Source organism: Phocoena sinus, chromosome 10 (assembly GCF_008692025.1).
Source record: "Phocoena sinus isolate mPhoSin1 chromosome 10, mPhoSin1.pri, whole genome shotgun sequence".
NCBI lineage: Eukaryota > Metazoa > Chordata > Mammalia > Artiodactyla > Phocoenidae > Phocoena > Phocoena sinus.
The window spans coordinates 20,071,721-20,088,145 of NC_045772.1; the positions used below are offsets into that span (position 1 = coordinate 20,071,721).

Here is a 16,425-nt window from a genome sequence, read left to right on the forward strand (position 1 = left end):
ATTTTTTTTAAACATCTATATTGGAGTATAATTGCTTTACAGTGGTGTGTTAGTTTCTGCTTTATAACAAAGTGAAAAATATGGAACGCTTCACGAATTTGCATGTCATCCTTGTGCAGGGGCCATGGTAATCTTCTCTGTATCATTCCAGTTTTAGTATATGTGCTGCTGAAGCAAGCACTAACTAACTTATTTTTAAAATTTAGGTTATATTTTAAAATATATAGGGAAAGTACAGGGGTAATTTTTGACAAATTTAACAAGTTATATGATTTATTGTTTTGCTAAATATAGCTTTGTTTTTATTTTCTTTCTCTTTATTTTAACATCTTTATTGGAGTATAATTGCTTTACAGTGGTGTGTTAGTTTCTGCTTTATACCAAAGTGAATCAGCTTTACATAAATCCCCATATCTCCTCCCTGTTGCATCTCCCTCCCACCCTCCCTCTTCCACCCCTGTAGGTAGTCACAACGCACAGAGCTGATCTCTCTGTGCTATGCGGCTGCTTCCCACTAGCTGTTTTACATTTGGTAGTGTATATATGTCCATACCACTCTCTCACTTCGTCCCAGCTTACCGTTTCCCCTCCCTGTGTCCTCAAGTCCATTCTCTACGTCTGCGTCTTTATTCCTGTCCTGCCCCTAGGTTCTTCAGAACGTTTTTTTTTTTTTAGATTCCATATATATGTGTTAGCCTACGGTATTTGTTTTTCTGACTTAACTTCACTCTGTCTTTCAGTCTCTGGGTCCATCTACCTCACTACAAATAACTCAGTTTCGTTTCTTTTTATGGCTGAGTAATATTCCATTGTATATATGTGTCACATCTTCTTTATCTTTTCATCTGTCGGTGGAAACTTAGGTTGCTTCCATGTGCTGGCTGCTGTAAATAGAGCTGCAATGAACATTGTGGTACATGACTGTTTGAATTATGGTTTTCTCAGGGTGTATTCCCAGTAGTGGAATTGCTGGGTCGTATGGAAGTTCTATTTTTAGTTTTTTAAGGAACCTCCATACTGTTCTCCATAGTGGCTGTATGAATTTACATTCCCACCAACAGTGTGAGAGGGTTCCCTTTTCAACACAGCCTCTCCAGCATTTATTGTTTGTAGATTTTTGGATGATGGCCATTCTGACCGGTGTGAGGTGATACCTCATTGCAGTTTTGATGTGCATTTCTCTAATGATTAGTGATGTTGAGCATCCTTTCATGTGTTTGTTGGCAATCTGTGTATCTTCTTTGGAGAAATGTCTCTTTAGGTCTTCTAACCATTTTGGGATTGGGTTGTTTGTTTTTATGATATTGAGCTGCATGAGCTGCTTGCAAATTTTGGAGATTAATCCTTTGTCAGTTGTTACATTTACAAATATTTTCTCCCATTCTGAGGATTGTCTTTTCGTCTTCTTTATGTTTAAAAAATATGGAACACTTCACGAATTTGCATGTCATACTTGAACAGGGGCCATGCTAATCTTCTCTGTATTGTTCCAATTTTACTGTATGTGCTTCCGGAGCGAGAGCTAGCTTTGTTTTGTTTTTTTCTTTTTTTTTTAAGTTTTGAATTTTATTTATTTTTTTATACAGCAGGTTCTTATTAGTTATCCATTTTATACACATCAGTGTATACATGTCAGTCCCAATCGCCCAATTCATCACACCACCATCCCCACCCTGCCGCGGCTTCCCCCCTTGGTGTCCACATTTGTTCTGTACATCTGTGTCTCAACTTCTGCCGTGCAAACCGTTTCATCCGTACAATTTTTCTAGGTTCCACATACATGCATTAATGTACGGTATTTGTTTTTCTCTTTCTGATTTACTTCACTCTGTGTGACAGTCTCTAGATCCACCCATGTCTCAACAAATGACTCAATTTTGTTCTTTTTTATGGCTGAGTAATATTCCATTCTATATATGCAACACAACTTCTTTTTCCATTCATCTGTCAATGGGCATTTAGGTTGCTTCCATGACCTGGCTATTGTAAATAGTGCTGCAATGAACATCGGGGTGCATGTGCCTTTTTGAATTATGCTTTTCTCTGGGTATATGCCAGTAGTGGGATTGTTGGGTCATATGATATTTCTATTTTTACTTTTTTAAGGAACCTCCATACTGTTCTCCATAGTGGCTGTATCAGTTTACATTCCCACCAACAGTACAAGAGGGTTCCCTTTTCTCCACACCCTCTCCAGCATTTGTCATTTGTAGATTTTCTGATGATGCCCATTCTAACTGGTGTGAGGTGATACCTCATTGTAGTGTTGATTTGCACTTCTCTAATAATTAGTGATGTTGAGCAGCTTTTCATGTGCCTCTTGGCCATCTGTATGTCTTCTTTGGAGAAATGTCTATTTAGGTCACCTACCCATTTTTGGATTGGGTTGTTTGTTTCTTTAATATTGACCTACATGAGCTGTTTATATATCTTGGAGATTAATCCTTTGTCTGTTGATTCGTTTGCAAATATTTTCTCCCATTCTGAGGGTTGTCTTTTCGTCTTGTTTATAGTTTCCTTTGCTGTGCAAAAGCTTTGAAGTTTCATTAGGTCCCATTTGTTTATTTTTGTGTTTATTTCCATTACTCTAGGAGGTGGATCAAAAAAGATCTTGCTGTGATTCATGTCAAAGAGTGTTCTTCCTATGTTTTCCTCTAAGAGTTTTATAGTGTCTTGTCTTACATACAGGTCTCCAATCCATTTTGAGTTTACTTTTGTGTATGGTGTTAGGGAGTGTTCTAATTTCATTCTTTTACATGTAGCTGTCCAGTTTTCCCAGCACCACTTATTGAAGAGACTGTCTTTTCTCCACTGTATATCCCTGCCTCCTTTGTCATAGATTAGTTGACCATAGGTGCGTAGGTTTATCTCTGGCCTATCTATCTGGTTCCGTTGATCTATATTTCTGTTTTTGTGCCAGTACCATGTTGTCTTGATTACTGTAGCTACATAATATAGTCTGAAGTCAGAGAGTCTGATTCCTCCAGCTCCGTTTTTTCCCCTCAAGACTGCTTTGGCTATTCGGGGTCTTTTGTGTCTCCATACAAATTTTAAGATATTTTGTTCTAGTTCCGTAAAAAATGTCATTGGCAATTTGATAGGGATTGCATTGAATCTGTAAATTGCTTTGGATAGTATAGTCCTTTTCACAATATTGATTCCTCCAATCCAAGAACATGGTATATCTCTCCATCTGTTGGTATCATCTTTAATTTCTTTCATCAGTGTCTTATAGTTTTCTACATACAGGTCTTTTGTCTCCCTAGGTAGGTTTATTCCTTTTGTTGCAATGGTAAATGGGAGTGTTTCCTTAATTTCTCTTTAAGATTTTTCATCATTAGTGTATAGGAATGCCAGAGATTTCTGTGCATTAATTTTGTATCCTGCAACTTTACCAAATTCATTGATTAGCTCTAGTAGTTTTCTGGTGGCATTTTTAGGGTTCTCTATGTATAGTATCATGTCATCTGCAAACAGTGACAGTTTTATTTCTTCTTTTCCAATTTGTATTCCTTTTATTTCTTTTCTTCTATGATTGCAATGGCTAGGACTTCCAAAACTATGTTGAATAATAGTGGTGAGAGTGGACATCCTTGTCTCGTTCCTGATCTTAGTGGAAATGCTTTCAGTTTTTCACCATTGAGGATGATGTTTGCCGTGGGTTTGTCATATATGGCCTTTATTATGTTTAGGTAGGTTCCCTCTATGCCCACTTTCTGGAGAGTTTTTATCATAAATGGGTGTTGAATTTTGTCAAAAGCTTTTTCTGCATCTATTGAGATGATCATATGGTTTTTCCTCTTCAGTTTGTTAATATGGTTTATCACATTGATTGATTTGCATATATTGAAGAATCCTTGCATCCCTGGAATAAATCCCACTTGATTATGGTGTTTGATCCTTTTAATGTGTTGTGGGGATTCTGTTTGCTAGTGTTTTGTTGAGGATTTTTGCATCTATATTCATCAGTGATATTGGTCTGTAATTTTCTTTTCTTGTATCTTTCTCTGGTTTTGGTATCAAGGTGATGGTGGCCTCATAGAATGAGTTTGGGAGTGTTCCTTCCTCTGTTCTTTTTGGGAAGAGTTTGAGAAGGATGGGTGTTAGCTCGTCTCTAAATGTTTGATAGAATTCACCTGTGAAGCCATCTGGTCCTGGACTTTTGTTTGTTGGAAGATTTTTAATCACAGTTTCAATTTCTACTTGTGGTTGGCCTGTTCATATTTTCTATTTCTTCCTGGTTCAGTCTTGGAAGGTTATACCTTTCGAAGAATTTGTCCATTTGTTCCAGGTTGTCCATTTTATTGGCATAGAGTTGCTTGTAGTAGTCTCTTAGGATGCTTTGTATTTCTGCGGTGTCTGTTGTAACTTCTCCGTTTTCATTTCTAACTTTATTGATTTGAGTCCTCTCCCTCTTTTTCTTGATGAGTCCGGATAATAGTTTATCAATTTTGTTTATCTTCTCAAAGAACCAGCTTTTAGTTTTATTGATCATTGCTGTTGTTTTCTTTGTTTCTATTTCATTTATTTCTGCTCTGATCTTTATGATTTCTTTCCTTCTGCTAACTTTGGGTTTTGTTTGTTCTTCTTTCTCTAGTTCCTTTAGGTGTAAGGTTAGATTGTTTGAGATTTTTCTTGTTTCTTCAGGTAGGCTTGTATAGCTATAAGCTTACCTCTTAGAACTGGTTTTGCTGCATCCTGTAGGTTTTGGATTGCCGTGTTTTCGTTGTCATTTGTCTCTAGGTATTTTTTGATTTCCTCTTTGATTTCTTCAGTGATCTCTTGGTTATTTAGTAACGTATTGTTTAGCCTCCATGTGTTCGTGTTTTTTACATTTTTTCCCATGTAGTTGATTTCTAACCTCATAGCATTGTGGTCAGAAAAGATGCTTGATATGATTTCAATTTTCTTAAATTTACTAAGTCTTGATGTGTGACCCAAGGTGTGATCTATCCTGGAGAATGTTCTGTGCACAGTTGAGAAGGAAGTGTAATCTGCTGTTTTTGGATGCAACGTCCTAAAAATATCAATTAAATCTATCTGGTCTGTTGTGTCATTTATAGCTTCTGTTTCCTTATTTATTTTCATTTTGGATGATCTTTCCATTGGTGTAGTGAGGTGTTAAAGTCCCCCACAATTACTGTGTTACTGTCGATTTCCTCTTTTATACCTATATGCAGTTGCCTTATGTATTGAGGTGCTCCTATGTCGGGTGCATATATATTTATAATTGTTATGTCTTCTTCTTGGATTGATCCCTTGATCATTATATAGTGTCCTTCATTGTCTCTTGTAACATTCTTTATTTTAAAGTCTATTTTATCTGATATGAGTATTGCTGCTCCAGCTTTCGTTTGAATTCCATTTGCATGGAATATCTTTTTCCATCCCCTCACTTTCAGTCTGTATGTGTCCCTAGGTCTGAAGTGGGTCTCTTGTAGACAGCATATATATGGGTCTTGTTTTTGTATCCATTCTTCAAGTCTGTGTCTTTTGGTTGGAGCATTTAATCCATTCATGTTTAAGGTAATTATTGATATGTATGTTCCTATGAGCATTTTCTTAATTGTTTGGGGTTTTTTTTGTAGGTCCTTTTCTTCTCTTGTGTTTCCCATTTAGAGAAGTTCCTTTAGCATTTGTTGTAGAGCTGGTTTGGTGGTGCTGAATTCTCTTAGCTTTTGCTTGTCTGTAAAGCTTTTGATTTCTCTCAAATCTGAATGAGATCCTTGGTAGAGTAATCTTGGTTGTAGGTTCTTCCCTTTCATCACTTTAAGTATATCATGCCACTCCCTTCTGGCTTATAGAGTTTCTGCTGAGAAATCACCTGTTAACCTTATGGGAGGTTCTCTTGTATGTTATTTGTCATTTTTCCCTTGCTGCTTTCAATAATTTTTCTTTGTCTTTAATTTTTGCCAATTTGATTACTATGTGTCTCGCTGTGTTTCTCCTTGTGTTTATCCTATATGGGACTCTCTGTGCTTCCTGGACTTGGGTGGCTATTTCCTTTCCCATATTAGGGAAGTTTTGGACTATAATGTCTTCAAACATTTTCTCTGGTCCTTTCTCTCTCTCTTCTCCTTCTGGGACCCCTATAATGCAAATGTTGTTGCGTTTAATGTCGTCCCAGAGACCTCTTAGGCTGTCTTCATTTCTTTTCAATCTTTTTTCTTTAATCTGTTCTGCAGCAGTGAATTCCACCACTGTCTTCCAGGTCACTTATCTGTTCTTCTGCCTCAGTTATTCTGCTATTGATTCCTTCTAGTGTAGTTTTCATTTCAGTTATTGTATTGTTCATCTTTGTTTGTTTGTTCTTTAATTCTTCTAGGTCTTTGTTAAACATTTCTTGCATCTTCTCGATTTTTGCCTCCATTCTCTTTTCAAGGTCCTGGATCATCTTCACTATCATTCTGAATTCTTTTTCTGGAAGGTTGCCTATCTCTACTCCATTTAGTTGTTTTTTTGGGGTTTTATCTTGTTCCTTCATCTGGTACATAGCCCTCTGCCTTTTCAGCTTGTCTATCTTTCTGTGAATGTGGTTTTTGTTCCACAGGCTGCAAGATTGTAGTTCTTGCTTCTGCTGTCTGCCCTCTGGTGGATGAGGCTATGTAAGAGGCTTGATGGGAGGTACTGGTCTTGGGTAGAGCTGACTGTTCCTCTGGTGGGCAGAGCTCAGTAAAACTTTAATCCACTTGACTGTTCATGGGTGGGGCTGTGCTCCCTCCCTGTTGGTTGTTTGGCCTGAGGCAACCCAACACTGGAGTCTACCTCTGCTCTTTGGTGGGGCTAAGGACAGACTCTGGGAGGGCTCACACCAAGGAGTACTTCCCAGAACTTCTGCTTCCGGTGTCCTTTTCCCCACAGTGAGCCACAGCCACCCCTGCCTCTGCAGGCGACCCTCCAACACTAGCAGGTAGGTCTGGTTTAGTCTCCCTTGTGGTCACTGGTCCTTCCCCTGGGGTCACTGCTCATTGCCCTGGGTACCGATGCACACAGTACTTTATGTGTGCCCTCCAAGAGTGGAGTCTGTGTTTCCCCCAGTCCTTTCGAAATCTTGCAATCAAATCCCAGTAGCCTTCAAAGTCTGATTCTCTCGGAATTCCTCCTCTCATTGCCGGACCCCCAGGTTGGGAAGCCTGTCATGTGGCTCAGAACCTTCACTCCAGTGGGTGGACTTCTGTGGTATAAGTGTTCTCCAGTCTGTGAGTCACCCACTCAGCAGTTATGGGATTTGATTTTACTGTGATTGCGCCTCTCCTACCATCTCTTGGTGGCTTCTCCTTTGTCTTTGGTTGTGGGGTATCTTTTTTGATGAGTTCCAGTGTCTTCATCTTGATGATTGTCCAGCAAGTAGTTGTGATTCTGGTGTTCTCACAAGAGGGAGTGAGAGCACGTCCTTCTACTCCGTCATCTTGGCTCCTCTCCCACTAGCTCTGTTTTTTAAATTGAGGTTTCTTTAAATTAAGGTACTCTGATAACACTTCTCCTGAAGAGAAAAAAGAATGACACTATGTTAGCAGTTATAACTCAGTTATAACATCTGTGGCGAGAATCTTGGGTTTATCTCCACTAATTTTATAACATATCAGAGACATAAAAGATTATAAATTTTGGTATAAGTAAAATCTGTGTTAAACGACAGTCTTCTGAACACTGTTTTTGAATTTTCACTTGGGTTTTTATTTGACTATCCTACTATTATACTGATTCATTCAGTAAAGATTTGTCGAGCCACTGCTCTGAGTTGGTTGTTGTTGTAGGCAAACAGCGGAGAAAAAGAAAAGGCACATTCCTGCCTTCATGGCGCTTCCATTTTTAGTGGGCCACAAACTTACTCTTTTTTTCTTTTCTTTTTTTTTTTTTTTTTTTTGTGGTACGCGGGCCTCTCACTGTTGTGGCCTCTCCTGTTGCGGAGCACAGGCTCTGGACACGCAGGCTCAGTGGCCATGGCTCACGGGCCCAGCCGCTCCGCGGCATGTGGGATCTTCCCAGACCGGCACACGAACCTGTGTCCCCTGCATCGGCAGGCAGACTCTCAACCACTGTGCCACCAGGGAAGCCCTCTTTTTTTAAAAAATTTATTTGTTTATTTATTTTTGGCTGTGTTGGGTCTTTGTTTCTGTGCAAGGGCTTTCTCTAGTTGCGGCGAGCGGGGGCCACTCTTCATTGCCGTGCACAGGCTTCTCACTGTCGCGGCCTCTCTTGTTGCAGAGCACGAGCTCAAGACGCGCAGCTCAGTAGTTGTGGCTCATGGGCCTAGTTGCTCTGCGGCATGTGGGATCTTTCCAGACCAGGGCTCGAACCCGTGTCCCGTGCATTGGCAGGCAGATTCCCAACCACTGCATCACCAGGGAAGCCCCAGAAACTCACTCTTTATCATCCTTAGTTACTGAGATCCAGGATCACAAAATTCTTTTTTTTTTTAAAGCTGAGTTGTTGTTTTTTTATTTTTGGCTGTGTTGGGTCTTCATTGCTGTGCACGGGCTTTCTCTAGTTTCGTCGAGTGGGGGCTGCACTTCGTTGTGGTGCGTGCGCTTCTCACTGTGGTGGCTTCTCTTGTTGCAGAGCATGGGCTCTAGGCACGCGAGCTTCAGTAGTTGTGGCACGTGCGCTCGGTAGTTGTGGCTCACGGGCGCTAGCGTGCACACAGGCTCAGTAGTTGTGGCACATGGGCTTAGTTACTCCATGGCATGTGGGATCTTCCTGGACCAGGGCTCGAACCCATGTCTGCTGCATTGGCGGGCAGATTCTTAACCACTGTGCCACCAGGGAAGCCCACAAAATTCTTTGTTAAAGGACCAGGTAGTAAGTATTTTAGACCTTGTGGGCCAAGAGGCAAAATGGCAGATATTATGTAGGTATTTGTATAACCATTTAACCATTTTTAAATGTCAGAATTGTCTTTAGCTTGGGGCCATACTAAATTCGGCAGTGGCTAGATTTTGGACCATGGACTGCCAAACCCTGATCTAGATTAAAAAATCTTAGCTATGTTTGGCATTTTAAAAAAATCTCATTTAGGGTCTCCCTGGTGGCGCAGTGATTGAGAGTCCGCCTGCCGATGCAGGGGACACGGGTTTGTGCCCCGGTCCGGGAAGATCCCACATGACGCGGAGCGGCTGGGCCCGTGAGCCATGGCCGCTGAGCCTGTGCATCTGGAGCCTGTGCCCTGCAACGGGAGAGGCCACAACAGTGAGAGGCCCGTGTACCGCAAAAAAAAAAAAAAATTCATTTAGCCTCTTTCCAGTTAATCATTGAGATCTGTTGATTTTTTCCCTTCTCAAATGTGTCATTTCTGTCCCGGTTACCCTGCCACTTCCCTTGTGTCCACCGACTGGACAGTCCTCCTGCAGTCAGCCATCCTGCCCTGTGGCCAGGGCCTGCGTCTCCTCAGCAAAATGGTTTTTCCAGTCAGGCTTATCCCTTTGATGTTTAGGAAATGAATTTCCTCCTGTGACACTTGATTTTACCTCTGGACTACATTGACTTTTACAAGGAATTACAAAGTGCCTCCTTATAGCTCTCTCACACTGATCAAATTTATACCCATTGGGATCCTACAGAACTAGTGTAATCCCTTTCCTGTGTGACATTTCTTCTTCTTCCTTTAGCTGTCTCTTAGGGGCTTGTCTGCACCCTAGTTTGCTCTTCTCAGAATGAGCTTCGGTTTCTATTACTTTAAAAGTGTTTCAACTGGAATTGAACATTCTGTTTCAGTGTGGTTCAGTCTTCAAAGAGATCAGGACTCTTCATTTGTGAAGTGTTTACTGAGTGCATACTATGTGCCATGTACTACTCAGTGCTGAAGATGCAGCAGTGAGCAGATGGACAGAAATCTCGGCCCTTATCAAATTTACATCTTGGGCGGCTTCCCTGGTGGCACAGTGGTTAAGAATCCACCTGCCAGTGCAGGGGACACGGGCTCGAGCCCTGGCCTGGGAAGATCCCACATGCCGCGGAGCAACTAAGCCTGTGCGCCAAAACTACTGAGCCTGCGCTCTAGAGCTCGTGTGCCACAATTACTGAGCCTGCGTGCCACAACTACTGAAGCCCACATGCCTAGAGCCTGTGAGAAGCCACTGCAATGAGAAGCCCGTGCACCACAATGAAGAATAGCCTCTGCTCGCTGCAACCAGAGAAAGCCCACACACAGCAACAAAGACCCAACACAGCCAAAAATTAAAAAAATAAATTAATTAAAAAAATATTTACATCTTGGCAGAGGGATCCAGACAATTGATACAACATACAAGTAAATTATATAGTTTGTAGAAGATAAATGCTGTAGAGAAAAATTAAGCAGGGGAAATTGAGTGGTAGGGCAGACTCCCCAAGAAGGTGATTTTTGAGTGAAAATTTAAAGGAGGTGAGAGAGCCAGCAACATGAATATGTGGGGAAGGAGTGATTCTCCATATATTCCCTATATATAAGGTAAGTGGAATAGCCAGTGCAAGGGTCCTGAGGCAGGAGGGTGTCTGACATGTTTGAAGAAGAGCAGGGAGGCCAGTGTGGCTGGAATAGAGTGAACCAAGGGGGAGAGGGCAAGAGATGAGCCCAGAGAAGTCACAGAGACCAAATGGTACAGGCCTCAGTAACCACAATGGGCTTTAGCTTCCAGTCACAGTGCGGTGAGGAATCAATCATTGGAGGGTTTGAGTAGAGGAGTAATGTGATCTGACTTACATTCCAGAAGGATCAGTCTGGCTGCTGTGGTGGGAATAGACTGAGGAGGGGCAAAGCTTGTAATGATTTAGGCAGGAAGGAAGGGGGCTTGGATCAGAGTGGCTGTGAGAAGTGGTTGGACTGTGGACATTTTGAAGGTCAGCTCAACAGGGTTTCCTGATGGGTTGGTATTGGGGAATGTCACCCTTCTTACTCTAAGCCTCTTCTTCTGCTTAAAAGCACAAAACTGGGATGGAAACTCAGTGTGGCCTGAGCATTACTGCCTCATACTGAACTCACTGTCCGCTAAAACTCCTAAGTCTTTTTAAAAATCTTACATGTGCTAATGCTCAAATACCCCTTTGATTTATTTTTTAAAAAATTATTTTTAAAGTACTCCTTTTAATTTTTACTTGGCTTGTTGCCGAGTTAAAGATCTTACCTTCGTTTGTAAGAGATTTTATTTTGCTAGATTTGACTGATTGCTCCAAACAGTCAAGGACTTTGGGGAACCCTTAGTCTGTTACCCAGGATAGTAGCTTCTCTTTTGGCTCCGTGTAAGCCCACACATTTCACAAGCATGCCTTCTGTATCTTCCAAAACTTTGATGGATTGTTGAGCAGACCTATAGCAGACCTCCAGAACTCCCCTCTAGGTTGATTGTGGCTTTTACAATTTTACACTCTCTGATCAGAATTGGTTATAATCCGCCTAACTTGAGATCTGGTCTCTGTTAAATCCACAAAGATGCCATGTGTTGTTTAGCTGCCTTCCTGAGATTATGTACAAATACATATTGCTCAGCTATTCAAATTGTCCGATTTACCAGTATAGAATCCACCATATCAATGGGGACAGACAGACAGACAGACGGAGGCAGAGTGAGGTGTGTACCTGATGAATTTACCCATAATAAACTCATGCTCTTAGTGCCCAGTACTTTGTTTAAAGATAAACAGTATATTGTGAAGACTTTCTTTTCTCCAGTGCTCACCAACTGTATTTTTCTGATACATTTGAGACTCTTGCTCGGGATCAACACCCATCTTGCAGGCTATAGTCTGCAGACCCTGCTTTCTGTGCCCATTTTGAGGATCAGAATTGCAGCCTTCCAACCTGTCCTGTTTTCCATGGTCCCCGAATATCAGCAGGTTTGCTGATCTCATTTGTTCCCATCACTTTAGAACTCTCTCCCCATAGGGCTGTGTCATCACCCACCTCACTCCCAACTTAATCTGCTCTAATCACATTACCTGATGAATTTTAGGAATTCACTGTGACTCTGGAGGAACCTTAGGAGAGTCCTAAGTGGCTCCCTGCCGTTAATCTAAATGCCACTGGCCTTGCTTTCAAAGCCCCCTTCTGGTTGCCCTTTTTTTCCTAGTACCCACCACTCCCAGATGTTTTACTCTGGTCAAACAATTTTGTTTTTTAAATTAAAGATGTCGATGTTTGATGTTTGCTTCTACCTCTGTGATTTCTGTCCGTCTGTCATTTCTACGTTTCTTCTGCCCACACAAGTCTCTCCTTCTGTATTGCAAAATCTAACGTTTAATCGTACAGCAATTTACATTTGTTCCCCTTTTGTTAGATGGGTTAATTTTGTCTCCCCCAACTACCTTTTCTTTGAGACCATCTATTATACCGGTTTAACAGCTCTCAAAATGCCTTGTACAGTGTCCTGCCAGACATCATAGTTAAGTATTCATTAAAAACATGCTTGTTTATTGTATTCTCTATTGTAGTTGAAGATGCCCACACTGGAATTTTTAAAGGAAACAGCAGACAGACAGTTTGGAGGGGCTATTTGGTATGTTACTTTAAATTAACTGTATTTTTGCAGTAGATTAGAATAAAAGTATGAGAAATAAAACTTTTACTTTGAGAGGCTTTTTAATGTTTACTTTTCCTCTAAGCCTAGCTTTCTAGTACTAGTGAATATCGATTTAAATAATTGTAATATTCTTATTTTGAAGCTTGTGTGATGAAATAGATATTTACTAGTTTTCTCAGCTGTAAGTTTTCACCAGCCTTATGATGTGGAAAGTGAGTTGTGTTTTTCCCCTTTTTATTTCAGACAACAGATAAGGAAGTCCCTGGGTTAGTGCTAATGCAAGATTTGGCTTTTCTGAGTGGATTTCCACCTACATTCAAGGAAACAAATCAACTGAAAACAAAATTGCCAGAAAATCTTTCTTCTAAAATAAAACTGGTAAGAGTATAGAAAATAGAGCAATTAGCGTAGCACATCCCATTTCATGCGTGCCTCTTCTCTGTGGCCCCCTTTGTTATAGTATAGCCGACAATCATAAGCAAAGAGGGTCTCAATTCTGTCAGTGTTGTCACAAAGACAGCTCTTTATTTGTAGAAGATCCTCCCTTTTTACTCTTTATTTGGGCAAAATTCTGAGTCTTAACTTGGTTTGTTGGTTTCCCAGACAGAAGCAGGATTCATTTGTTTAACAAATGAGCTTCTACTGTGTGTCAGGTGCTGTTCTAGCTGCTGAGAATGTAGCAGTGGACAAAGCAGACAAAAGCCCTGATGGCAGTGGAAGCATGGAAGGAGGGGATGGGGGGAAATCAGACATGTGGTGGTAGTTACACACAGGCTCCTGTGGATTTATGAAGAGCTTCCACTCACAGAGGGGGGATGCTTCAGATTTTTGGAACATTTGATAATGTGAAACCTTCATTCATTAATAGCTGGTTGAGCCACTAACATATTTAGTATTTATACTTATTAACTTTTCACGCTTGACCACTGAGGCCATTCGCGAATTGACTTTGGAGACGGTGACATGTCTTTCCATAACATTTCTTGTTCTCAGAGCCATCTGTCTGATTCATGTAGGGCACAGTCCGTGTGGGTGTACTTTCCTTTTGACCTTATGCCAAGATGCCTGCTATTCTGTCAGAAACAGTCCAGGTTGTAAAACGTGAATGTTTCTGCTCTCAGACTAGAGGGCATAAAGTTCTTGGCTCAGAATTTGTTAGGCTCTGCTTTTCTTGATTTTACCAAAAAAATGTTCTTTAAATTCTGCCACTGTGTTTAGCTTCCTGCTTCTCAGTCCCTGCTCTTCTTGATGTCATTTAACAGTTGGGAGGTGGAAGGGTGGAGGTAGTGGCAGGGAGAGCTGTGACTCGGGGAGGGGCGGTTATTTAGTTCATGTCTGGACCATGTTTTCTGTCTGCCGGTCAAAGTTCCTGTTTAACTTATTTCCTTTTCCCCTTAAGTGTTTCACTGTTTTAAGATACATTGTATTACCTTTGTAAATACCATGGTAATATGAATGACATTTATGCTTTTTCTTTTCTTCATATTTTCCTCCATAACTTTCTTTATGGTACCTGGAAGTATGGTGATGCCCGGCTAGATTAGAGTTGAGTTATTTCTTAATCTGCAGTTATTTTAAAATAGATATTATATTCCTCCTTCCCTGAATTATTTTTAGTATGGATTTGGGCAGATAAAACCATAGATTAGCATTCATTTCAGCCAATGTTTATTTGGCTTCTTGGCTTCCTAGCTGTTGGTTCTACAGTTATAGACATATGTGTATCTGTACGTTTGACCAGCACATCTGCTGCTAGGTGGGCGTGTCCTGCCAAAGATCACCAGCCCAAGTCGTGGTCACCCCGCAGCAAACGAGTTTTTGGGCAGTGTGGAGTGGTGTGTGCCAGGAGACGCTGGGGGCGCAGGAACTTGAATTGGGCGGTAGCACCACCAGGCTCGGTACATGTGGACGTCACCTCCTCCGTCATTCACCTGGTTGGCAGTTGATCTGGATTCCCCAGACTTGTCTCTGTGGAGGCCGGCACCTCCTGGGGGTACAGCCAATTATTCGCAATGTGCATTGCAGCTCACTGTCACGGTGCCAGCACCTGCGATTGGCTTCAGAGATGAGGACTTCTCATCTTTTGGAGGCTAGAGAGAAAATGAGAAAGAGGAAGCACAGAAGGAGAGTGTCAGTATTCAAGCCTGGTTCTCCAAGGGACTCTCTTTCCTTGGGTCCCACTTCCTGGTTCTGTTATGGGCACCCTGAGAATGAAGTTTCCAGTCATTGGGTTCCCAGTCCCTTTAGTGAGCGTTGATTAAACACCTGCTGTTGTGCCAGGGACTGTGCTAAGGATAACTGAGTGACTAAAATCACTTAGTGTTTGGGTGTGACTGCTTCCAAACAAAGTGTTAATACAAAGTGCTGGGAGAACATGTGGGCTTCGGTTGTACTGCAGGCAAAGACGGCTTTGCAGAATAGGAAACATTTTGGCTGGGGCTGTGCACAGAACAGCCGTTCTTCCAGCAGAGAAGCCAGTGGGAAAGACCTTTCTGAGAGGAGGGAACAGCTTGAGCAGAGGGCTAGGGGCTTGCAAGTAAATGGTCTTTTCAGAGAACCAAGGCAGCTGTGCAGAGGCCAGAGACCAGGTGGGGATTTTCCTGATGCTGAGCCTGGGAAGTTAGGTGGAGGCCAGATTGAAAAAGATCCCCTGGTGAGGAGGCCAGACTTTATCCTGGAGGCAGAGCGCGTCTTGAGGAGGAGGACCCGGTTCAGGTCTGCAGAACACGGGAGCGGAAGGTGTAGCAGGTGGACATTAAACAGGAAGCTGGAGGCAGGAAAGCCAGTTCAGCCGCTGCTGCCGTAGCCCAGCAAGACACTCAGGTTCCACAAGTGCCTTGGCAGTGGTGCCAGTGATGAGAGTGGTTCCAGAGCCATCTGAGAGAAACCTTCAGCATGACCTGGTGACTTATTAGCTACTGGAGCAGATGGAAGGAGAAATGAAAGGGGAAGTGGATGTGACCAGCAAAGATGGATGTGGTGGCATTAACCACACTCAGAGCTTCATGGGAGAAGCGAGGTTTTCAGAAGGACCCTGAGAGCTCAGTTTGCAGTGTTACATTGGAGGGGCCTTGTGGCATATGGGAGGGAGGGCCGTTAGACATTGGGCTTCAGGACCTGAACGGCTGAACCTCTGTGCCCTCCCAGGCTCCTCCAGGGGGCCTTTGCCAAGGCCTGTGGACCCCAAGCCACCTAGCACTCAGTTCTGTCCCAGAGACCCTGGCCGGGCTGTGAGCATCTCAGGACAGGTACTGCCTACTCATCTTGTGCCCTAGTGATCACCTTAGGAAAATGTCTGAAATTTCAAAATACTTTTCTAGAATAAAAGCAGCTTGGATAGAAGAGATTAATTAAGATAAGGGTACTTTCCAAATAAATTAAATTAGGATATTAAAGTACTACATTTATTTATCCTATAGTAGTGCTTTTTGCACTCCAGGGAGCCCCTCCAAGGTTCTGTGGGAGCCACTGTGGGAGGAGAGGCTGGGGGAGGGCAGCGAGACTGTTAGGTACCCAGATAGAACAGACAGAATGTTTGCCCTGCGTGGCCCGCCTCCCATCCGTCCCCTACATAGCGAAGCAGAATAGAGACGGCAGTGAGAGCTGACCTTGGGTGAGTGCTTTGTGTATACCAGACACTGTTAAGGTGAGAGAAAGTAATCAGTCAGGAAGACAACACACGTGTGCACACACACACACACACACACACACACACACACACAATTTGCAGTAAGAGTTAATGCCTACATAATGAAAAGGGCCTACATAAACTCTACTTTGGGCCTATATAAACTCAGGAAGCTTTGCAAGATGAGCTAAATATAGTCATGTAGCATATACAAGAGATCAGAATGAGCCCAAAGTAATTGTTTGCTCTGTTTTATAAATTAAGAAAGAAGGCTAAAAAATCAAGAAAGGAATTGGCCCTATT

At 42.1% G+C, this 16,425-nt stretch overlaps 1 protein-coding gene and 2 non-coding genes across 5 annotated transcripts in view; 1 reads left to right on the top strand and 2 right to left on the bottom strand.

The window, feature by feature from the left end:
- The window catches only part of GNPTAB (N-acetylglucosamine-1-phosphate transferase subunits alpha and beta), an 81,635-nt gene that overhangs the window by 39,933 nt on the left and 25,277 nt on the right, over positions 1-16,425 (top strand). For all 3 annotated transcript variants that reach the window (XM_032645417.1, XM_032645419.1, XM_032645418.1), the window contains 2 exons: positions 12,406-12,470; positions 12,738-12,872. In XM_032645417.1, the coding sequence (XP_032501308.1) occupies positions 12,406-12,470; positions 12,738-12,872 (200 nt within the window). The remainder of the gene's footprint in view (positions 1-12,405; positions 12,471-12,737; positions 12,873-16,425) is intronic.
- LOC116761436 lies at positions 75-181 on the bottom strand. The gene has a single exon (XR_004352003.1). It is a non-coding gene; the product is annotated as a U6 spliceosomal RNA (small nuclear RNA).
- LOC116761452 lies at positions 1,417-1,523 on the bottom strand. Its single transcript, XR_004352019.1, has one exon. It is a non-coding gene; the product is annotated as a U6 spliceosomal RNA (small nuclear RNA).